Source organism: Amphimedon queenslandica, unplaced genomic scaffold (assembly GCF_000090795.2).
Source record: "Amphimedon queenslandica unplaced genomic scaffold, v1.1 AMPQUscaffold_13450, whole genome shotgun sequence".
Classification (NCBI taxonomy): domain Eukaryota; kingdom Metazoa; phylum Porifera; class Demospongiae; order Haplosclerida; family Niphatidae; genus Amphimedon; species Amphimedon queenslandica.
The window spans coordinates 275,442-285,419 of NW_003546314.1; the positions used below are offsets into that span (position 1 = coordinate 275,442).

General features: G+C 38.1%; 4 protein-coding genes across 4 annotated transcripts; all 4 read right to left on the bottom strand.

The window, feature by feature from the left end:
- Positions 1 to 3,126: 3,126 nt before the first annotated feature.
- LOC100639022 (uncharacterized) lies at positions 3,127 to 4,800 on the bottom strand. Its single transcript, XM_003385759.3, has 2 exons — positions 4,304 to 4,800; positions 3,127 to 3,903 (listed from the first exon to the last, which is right to left on the bottom strand). Exons 1-2 carry the CDS (start codon positions 4,763 to 4,765, stop codon positions 3,268 to 3,270), a joined length of 1,098 nt encoding a protein of 365 aa, XP_003385807.1. The 5' UTR covers positions 4,766 to 4,800; the 3' UTR covers positions 3,127 to 3,267.
- Positions 4,801 to 4,838: 38 nt separating this feature from the next.
- LOC105312389 (indoleacetamide hydrolase-like) lies at positions 4,839 to 6,309 on the bottom strand. The gene has a single exon (XM_011404994.2). It carries the CDS (start codon positions 6,215 to 6,217, stop codon positions 4,934 to 4,936), a length of 1,284 nt encoding a protein of 427 aa, XP_011403296.1. The 5' UTR covers positions 6,218 to 6,309; the 3' UTR covers positions 4,839 to 4,933.
- Positions 6,310 to 6,375: 66 nt separating this feature from the next.
- On the bottom strand, positions 6,376 to 7,351 carry LOC109581276 (uncharacterized). Its single transcript, XM_019995254.1, has 2 exons — positions 6,938 to 7,351; positions 6,376 to 6,876 (listed from the first exon to the last, which is right to left on the bottom strand). The coding sequence occupies exons 1-2, from the start codon at positions 7,346 to 7,348 to the stop codon at positions 6,376 to 6,378; spliced, it is 912 nt and encodes a 303-aa protein (XP_019850813.1). The 5' UTR covers positions 7,349 to 7,351.
- Positions 7,352 to 8,187: 836 nt separating this feature from the next.
- On the bottom strand, positions 8,188 to 9,268 carry LOC109581269 (uncharacterized). The gene is made up of 2 exons (XM_019995248.1): positions 8,782 to 9,268; positions 8,188 to 8,710 (listed from the first exon to the last, which is right to left on the bottom strand). The coding sequence occupies exons 1-2, from the start codon at positions 9,190 to 9,192 to the stop codon at positions 8,210 to 8,212; spliced, it is 912 nt and encodes a 303-aa protein (XP_019850807.1). The 5' UTR covers positions 9,193 to 9,268; the 3' UTR covers positions 8,188 to 8,209.
- Between the last annotated feature and the right edge of the window lie 710 nt (positions 9,269 to 9,978).

Sequence of the window (9,978 nt, forward strand, 5' to 3'; positions counted from 1 at the left end):
ACTATCAGCCTGGGACACACAGAATGAAGAGCATCTGTACAATATTGATGTGAGGGAGGTACTAATGAAACAGATTGGGATTGGAGATAAGTCAGCATATGATGCCATTATGACCTGCATGACGCCTGCCTTGGACGTGGTGTGGGTTGGGATGGCAACTGGACACATCCTCCTATTTCATGAACAGGAACTCATAATGCACTTCCATCCTTACACTCAGTACCTTAGGTTCCTCATTGTGGTACCCTGTGAGGGACCCTGTGAGAAGGAAAAGTGTATGATGGCGAGTGGAGCCAAAGGTTTCCAATCACCGCTGGAGGGATATCCGCTTGATGACTTCCCTCAAACTGAAGAGGATAGGAGCCAGTCTCTTGATGACTCTGGAGTAATGATACTGTGGGAGGCATACAGTGGAGCAACACTACGTCAAATGAAGATAATAGAAAAAGAGAGCCCTGGATATCTTGATAATCACAAGACTGTGGCTAGGATGATCAAAAAACTTCAATTCAAAGATGATACACACATTGTCAAAGATCTCACTGCTACTACAACTGATGAATCAGAGAGCAGTCCCAGTGTCCCTATTGATGATACTCGTGAGACTTTGAAACCATTTGAGATGAGCTACGCACCAAATGATCACTCACCTGATCCAAGGTCCTCCGTGATGTCTTATGCTCGATCTGAATCTGGTAAGGACGTGCCTCTTGATAAACCCTCTTTCAGGTCCTTACCGGAGCCTATTGAAAACCCAGACACCTCCAAGACACACACAGAGGGATGCCCTTTCTCTTATATAGTCGATGCAAAGCAAATGCAAGGAGGAGATGAGCCAACAACAGTCCATCACTCAAGGGCAGGAAGATATGCTCTTACAAATGAGACATTTGACATTGATATTCAAGGAAGATGCCAAGGCCAGTTGCTAAGAATATCCTGTCCTAAGCCAGTCTCGCTACAGACCTTGTTAAGTAAAGTTAAGATGGAAGGTAACTTTCAGAACATTAAGGATTTCAGTATGGCATACAGACAGGGCGACTCTGGTGAAGTAGTCTGTATTAATTCTCAGGACAAGTTTGATCAGTTCATGGAGATGGAGAAGAGGCCTAACCTCTTGCTGCAAGTATCAGCATCAACTTCTACTGATGGAGAATGAAATGCAAAAAGCAAATAAACAAGAGTTTTTGTGTGTGTGCTAATTATAATAATACAAAAAATTTAAAAAATAAACTAAGAGCTGGATTAATTAATTTATTTTCATCTTAGTTTTAAGATGTCAATCGATGGCTCATGCTCACCCCCTCAATGTTTACATTCACTTAGTTTGTTTAATCATTATTATTATTACAACTCAATTGTTATAACAGGATATTTATTTTTATTTATTTTATGTTTATTAAAACAAATTTCAATTTATATTTTTTATTATTTAAATCTTTTTATTTTAATTTTTATTTATTATTTTTATTAATTTATTTTTTGTGTTTTTTTAATTTTAATTTTATTTTTTATTATTTTTTTAAATTTTATTTTTATGATGCTGGGTTTGTTAGGGAGCATCATGCTACCGATGCTGGACACACAGAGTATCGGTTCTGGATGAACAATATGTACCAAATTGTGGTTGTACTGCTAGCAGATATGTATACACTGCCAATGGTCCAAGGTAAGGAAGTACATTTATGTTCCCTCTTCTACCCTGTCTCCATGCACTATAAACACACCCATTGGATTAATTTGCACTCTAATTATAACAGAATGACAAAATCATAGATTCACACTAGAGATTAAGGTGTAGGCTTACACAAGAGGTATTACTTATAAAAATTTTTGTCCTTTAAAGTAGAAAATTAGTTCTTAATGACAGTTCAGTGAATAATTTTTTGAAACAGATGGACCTAAACTGACTACAAAAATGTAAAGAGAAAAAATTATTGTTTTGTTAAAGGTTGAAGTTCATGTGCTGGAGCCTGACTTTTGCTTTCTTGAGGAACTCCAATGGCAGCTGAAGATCTCTGCTTCCAAACAGCTGATACAAAACGGACAGGATTCTCATGACATGGATATATGCACCAAAGAAAGAATGATATCAGGAAATATGCAGCAAAAACAAAAATGGATGTTGACCGCATGAATAAATGCTCAGCAGTTTGTTGAACATAAGATGCATTTATGACTCCAATCAATCCCATCAGTCCAAACCCAATGAACAAACCCTCAACAATCACAGCTACTATTATGTGAACAACAAGGTTATTCTTAAATTTCAATATTTTTCTAACTCTGCAGACATATTTGATGAATTGATATGTCATCATAGAGAATAAGGTAGGAATGACTTTTATAGTACCTCCTGCTACAGCTACTGCAATGGCTGGCTCAAGGCTCAAATGAAAGCAGGTGAAACTGGTGTTATGATCCAAGAGAGCACAGTCCAGGGGCTGAGCATTCCAGTCACTTTCAGTTGCTAGAAAGCAATCAATATGAGGTTTGCAAGTAGAGGTAACCTATAATATAAATATAATATTTTATACAACATCTTAATTCCTGGTATAATGGCGTACCTGAACGACAAGATATTCCACAAAGAGACTCATAGTTACTGATAAGGCCAGGAATTGAGATATTTGTAAAAATATCATAGCTAGTGGCATATGGACCTCATACTCATGGATATGAAGTTCCAGATAGCCATTCGTTCCTTCCTGGAGTACGATTGTGTCACCCAACAAATATCTGACCACTTTCATGTTTCCTACATATAAGTCTTCCCATATTGTTGTAGGTGGAGGAGAACCTTGCTGATGGGCCTCGTAGGAGCTAGGTTTTTGTTGCTGACTAACATCCAGCTTCCTTTTAAAGGCATTTTTGTACATCCACTTTGATGCAAAGCCTATCAAGACATTGTAGCCAACAGAAAAGAGTACTAGGACAACCAGTGGAACCATTAAAATGTAACCAGATACATTGTAGTAGAACCCAAGGCTGCTGCCTTTAGTGTTAAAGGCAATAGGGAAAAGCTTCATCTATTCACTTCAAGGCCCAACTGGAATTTGCTACTCTTGGATGAAGTGCAGTTTGTTATGCTTATATTTTGTACCTATAATATCCAAGAAAAGGAAATTAAGTGGATCTAAAGCCTTCCAAAACCAAAGTTGGCCTCAAATGACTAATTATAGGCAGCAATTAACAAAAAATATTCACACAACAGCAAACTTAATTAATAGCCAAAATAATTGCAAAATGTCAAATTGAATTCATTTTTCAGTCTTTGAGGAGATGCTCATCTTCTCTTGTCGAGAGAGAGTGATCAACGACTATCCATGGACGAAGTCTCTCTCCTTCATTAATGGACTTGTGGCTTGGAGAAACTTTCGCCTTCCAAACTGAATTGAGGAAACGGACAGGAGTGCTGGACTGAGGGTAAATGCACCAGAGGAATCCAGACATTGAGAAATACATTATGAAACAGAAGACGACTGTCAACTGACGCATTGGGTTTGCTTGGGATATAGTCACGTCACGGACTGACGGTACGAGTAAAACAACAAGCAAACACATGAGTCCAAACCCTAAGAAACCCAGCTCTAGGAAGAAGGCAACCACAGCGTGAATGACAATATTTCCTTTGGTCGAATTATAACGGAGTTTAGACTTTATTTTGTTCATGTATTTGAAGTATTGGAAAGTGAGTGCAGAGAAGAGTATGTGAGGGGTGATTTTGAGGAAGCCTCCGGTCACAGCAGCTGCTATTATAGGATTAAAGCTCAGAGTGAAACACGTCACATTTATTTGTGCAAAATCCTGTGAGCCACAGTCCAATGGTAGGGCACTCATATCTGTTTCATTACTCAGGAAACAGTCGGCATTAGTGTGACTGGCATCACAGGAATATGAGACCTAACAAAAGATACACATGATGTTAATTAAGATATCACTTCTATAATAATCTGGTTTTGTTTGTGGGTGATCTTACCAATGCCAAATTAATATTTACTGACCTCAAGGATTACATGCATGCATTTCAAAGTACAGTCCTACTAATAACAGTTGATATAAGCTTTTCAGACACAAAGCAACAAGAAAAGTCAACAAAAGCAGACAATAATGTTTTTACGTGGGCATTTGGGTGAGGACTTATTGTGGTACTATCTTACCACAGACCTTTAAAGTTTCAATGGGATAAACAAGTAGTTACATGTTGTAAGCATAGCAAAACAGTGAAAAGACTGCACACTATATAATTTTATTGTATTAGCAATGAATGTAATTAAAATAGTAACAATCAAAGGTCACTGACCTGTAAAATAAGATAATCCACAAATAGCACTACCATCATCATAGCCACAGCCAATTCTGATACTTGTATAAATATCATAGCCAATGGCATGTAAACGTTATAGTCGTGTATCTGTAGTACTAGGTAGCCTTGCTGCTCCTTTATAGCGACAGTACTTCCTAATAGATAAGCGGCTAGCTTATTGTTTACTACGTATATTTCTTCCCATGCATTGGTGATGGGGAGAGACGGGTCATCAGAGTCAGTACTGCCTCCTCCTTTTTGCTTCTCCTTCCAGGCATTGCTGTACATCCATTTTGTTGCGAAGCCTACCAACACGTTCCAACCCACAGCTATCAGTAGCAATAGCCCCAGAGGTATTACTATGAGACAGTATGCTATCTTGTAATAATAGCCGAGATTATTGCCTAGAGTCCCGACAGTAAAACTTGGCACAACATCTGACCAGGGGACAGTAGACATTGTTGAAAATTATAGATAATTAATTTTTAGTTTAAAGCTCCTCCTTTTTATGGGAGGGGCTGGTTCTGCATAATTAAATTAGGTATAATTACAATAGCATCTTAGTTTTAAACTGTAACTAAAGTCTAAAAAAAAGCAAGTTTACTAGGTTTCATCCATTTACTCCCACTAAATTTTTGTTTTCAGGTTTTTATCTTTAAAATCTTGATAGGAGAGTTGTGGCATTTGTGGCAGTAAAGCTTGTACTGCCTCAGCTAAACTGAGCAAATCTCCGTCACAGTTCCTCTGTCCTACAAGTTCCAGCCCAATGGGAAGTCTTGCATCTGATAGCCCACAGGGTAGGGTTATACTTGGGACTCCAGCAATTGCTTGTGGTGAGGCATTATGCACGTAAGCAATCAAGGTAGGTAGCTCTGTCCCATTGACTGTCACAGTCTTTGGAGTGAGCCTTGGAATAGCAGGCAAGATAGTCGTTGGAACAACAAAAGCATCCAAATTATTTTCCTTTATATATTGAATTATAGACTCACGAATCGTTTCGGCTTGAGCTTGGCACTTTTTGTATTTTTCTTCAGAGATGTTACTGCCTGCAGTCAGAGCTCCATGCACTCCAGGATCGCTAATTTTATCACAAAGCTCCTGATAATCAACTGGGGCACCATGAAGCTTAAGGAATTCCGGTATTAGGTGATAAGTCTCATAAAACACGAGGTCAAAGAAATTACTAATAATGGAGTCATCCTGAAGAACATCAATATTGACTTCAACCAGCTCCATTCCAGCCTCACTCATGCATTTCAAGGAAGCTTCGACGACACGGGCCACTTCAGAGTCTAGTGTTTCATAATAATAAAGACGAGGGACTCCAATCCTTTTATTAGCTAGTTGGGTTGGCGATTTTGGAATGTCATACGAGGGCACTATAATCTTGTGAACTTGCTGGACAGTTTTCACACTTTGGGCAAAGATTCCAATAGTGTCTGTGGTTGAAGAGAGTGGGACAACCACATCAGTGCTATAGAGCCCAGTTGATGGTCGATAGCCCACTACCCCACATAAAGCAGCAGGGATTCTATTAGACCCACCAGTATCAGTTCCAAGAGCAAATGGGACAGCATTCATTGCAACGGCTGCAGCACTGCCACCACTAGACCCTCCAGGTATGTAGTCGGGGTTCCAGGGATTGTGAACATCACCGTATGCAGGGTTTTCAGAAGTGATCCCAAATGCAACCTCGTGCATGTTAGCTATGGCAACAACTTCGTGTCCAGCTTTTAAAAGGCTATCCACTACAGGGGAAACTTGTTTAGGCGTCCAGTCCCGTAGACTTGGTGTTGCTGCTGATGTTGGATTCCCACTCCCAATGTTGGCCTTCACTACAAAGCCCATGCTAGAACCATTTTCAGCTTTTCCTAGGAGATCTGGACGAATGATGTTGGTGAAGAGGTTCATTTTGAGATAGATCTGTGTGTTTTGAGGGAGAAAGAGGTGAAAGGAGTCACGAGCTAACTAGCTGCAAAAGTCACACCCATAAAGTGCAATTTTAATTAGAAAAATTTAATTAATGAAAAAATAATGAAAAATAATTATCAAAACGATGGCACAAAGCATCAGTCCTTCTCTTGACCGACAGAAGCTGTGTATTGAAGTGGAATTATACACCAAAGGAATGCTGCCATTGCAAAATACATTAGAAAAGTGAAATAAAGTCCAATTTCAAGGATTGGATTAGCTGATGGGGCGGCCAGTAACCTATATATAACAATGAGCAATGCTGCCAAACCAACAGCAATGAAACATGCACACACAGCACCAGCAGTCACTACATGCACTATAATGCTGCCATGCTTGATTTTAAGCTTAAGCTTCTTCTTTACTAAGTTGAGCCACTTGATGTACTGGAATGTAAGTAATGAGAAGGTAACTTGTGGGACAACTTTAAGGAAGCCTCCGGTTGAAACTGCAGCTGCTATGGGAGAAAATGCAATGCGAAAACAAGTCAGTTTCAAGGTCTCATTAAAATCTTGTGAATCACAATCAACTGGCAATGCACTACTGTTTGTTTCATTGAAGTAAAAGCAATCAACACCAGCCATACACTCACTAGATACCTACACAGGAAAATAAATAGCATAAAGTCATATGTATACACATATTGGTACATGCAATAACCTGCAAAACAAGACGGTCAAAAAATAGAGCCAGACATACTATCATGACAGCAAGCTCTGAGACCTGCACCAACACAGCAGCCAATGGCATGTAGACGTCATAGTCATGAATAAGCAACTTGTAATAGCCATTCTTACTCTTATCCAAAACAGCTGAGCCTCCAAGCAAATAGTTAGCTATTTTAGCATTTATAAAGAACAGCTCATCCCAGAATGAGGATTCTTTTTGAGGAGGCTTATCACGAGTATAACCTTCCTTAATCCATGCATTGGCAAACATCCATTTTACAGAAAAGCCAACCAGTATATTGTATACAATGGACACCACCAGTAAAATGGCTAGAGGGATGACAAATATGTAGTAAGCTACCAAGTTATAATAGCCAAGAATACGTCCAGGGCCTCCAGCCATGACTTCAAGTTCAACTGACAAAAGACAATAGCAATACAACCACTACAAGTCTGTATGTATTGTACTCATCGTAGCAATCCAGACCATTCCTTAGCCTACAGACATTTGGCTGAAGAATGATCTGGCTAGCAAGACTACTCTAGTATATGGTCTTTGGCCAAATTTCATCAAAAATGAGTAGGAGAGAATTTTTCTATTGTAGGCATCGTGTAATGATGCATAGTAACTTGGAGCTGTCATAACATAAAACATAATAAAGTTATGCTGCACTATTTTGCTATAACTTAGTTCACATACATGATATAGGCAAGTCTACTACTATAGCACACCTTCACAAAGGCACACAAAGCAACTACATGAATAGCTACAAGTTCTATTCTATTCTGACAGTGAGAAGTTACACTACAGCACAGGCTGAAACTGGTATTAAATGGAATGAAATAATGACAATATTCAACAATATTACACAATGTATTAGTTAATGTAGGCTATGAGAGTAAGCCAAATAGTGGGCTTGCATATTGCATTGGGTCATTTGCTTCACATTTGGATGAGGCTAGCAAATAATAAATAAATAAAATAATTTGATTGGCTGCAGTATGGGTATGATTTTGGATATAAGGACAAAACTACATCAAGCATTGTACCAGACTCTTCCTCGCTGTCCACCTCAATGACTGTAGGCTGGGAGTGGTCTGACTTGCAAGACTACTACCAGGCTATGTTAACAACACAAAGTAAAATTTCAAATGCTATTTTTTATTTGAAAAATTAAATTTTATATGCAAATAATTATGAAATATTTATTTGAAAATAATTATATCAAAACAGGAGTCCTGATCAAAAAAATGGCACAAAGCATCAGTCCTTCTCTTGACCGACAGAAGCTGTGTATTGAAATGGAATTATATACCAAAGGAATGCCGCCATTGCAAAATACATAAGAAAGATGAGATAAACTACAATTTCAACAATTGGATTAGCTGATGGGGCATCCTGTAATCTATATATAACAAAGAGCAATGCAGCTAAACCAAGAGCAACGAAACCTGCACACACAGCACCAGCAGCCATTGCATGCACTATAATGCTGCCATGCTTGATTTTAAGCTTAAGCCTCTTCTTTGCTAAGTTGAGATACTTGATGTACTGGAATGTAAGCAATGCAAAAGCAACTTGTGGGACAACTTTGAGGAAGCCTCCAGCTGAAACTGCAGCTGCTATGGGATCAAACACAATGCGAAAACAAGTCAGTTTCAAGGTCTTATTAAAATCCGGCGAATCACAATCAATTGGTAATGCTTTACTGTTTGTTTCATTGAAGTAAAAGCAATCAACACCAGTCACGCACTCACTAGATACCTATACAGGAAAATAAATAGCATAAAGATTTATACACAATATGGTAATATGCATGCATAAATTAATATCACCTGCAAAACAAGAGTATCAAAAAATAGAGCCAGAGATACTATCATGACAGCAAGCTCTGAGACCTGTATCAACACAATGGCCAATGGCATGTAGACCTCATAGTCATGAATAAGCAACTTATAATAACCATCCTTACTCTCACTCAAAGCAACTGTGCTTCCAAGCAAATAGTTGCTTATTTTAATGTTAACAATAAACAGCTCATCCCAGTATGAGGAATCCATTGGAGGAGGATTTTCACGAGTATATCCTTCCTTGATCCACGCATTGGCATACATCCATTTTGTAGAAAAGCCAACCAGTATATTGTATACAATGGACACCACCAGTAAAATGGCTAGAGGGATGACAATTATGTAGTTAGCTACCAAGTTATAATAGCTGAGAATATGTCCAGGATTTTCAGCCATGACTTCAAGTTCAACTGACAAAAGACAATAGCAATACAACCAGGTCTGTGTGTATCATACTCATCGAAGCAATCATTACTCTATACTGTTGTGCTAATCATGCACAAGTAGAGTAAACATGTCATATCAAACACACGTCTATACAGAGAACCTATCTGCTATATATGCTAGTTCAATAAAACAATGTAGGAACTTTGAGCTGATTCCCGTCAAAACTAGATTTTTAAGTACAAAAGACCATGTATAGAGTACAAATTTGGTTAAAGTTCATCGAAAATGGCTAAGAAAAATTTCGCAATTTTCATTACATTTTCTAATGCACTACATATACATGGTCTAATGATGTGTAGCAACTTAAAGCTGATTCCTATCAAAAATTAATTTTTAAATAAATTTTAAAGTTGCTCACATCATAATGACAAATAACAATACTAGAATGTATGATGGTAAATTTGATTGTCATAACATAAAACGTAGTAAACTTACGCTGCACTATTTTGCTATAACATAGTACACATAGTCAGGTACATGATATACAAGCACACTTTGACAAAGGCACACAAAGCAACTACATGAATAGCTACAAGTTCTATTCTATTCCGACAGTGCGAAGTTATTACTGAAATATTAAATGGAATGAAATAATGACACTATTTACAACAACGATATTAACACCAATAATAATAACAACAATAATAATACACAATGTACCAGTTGATATAGGCTATGAGAGTAAGCCAAACAGAGGACTTGCATATTGCATTGGCTTCACATTTGGATGAGGCT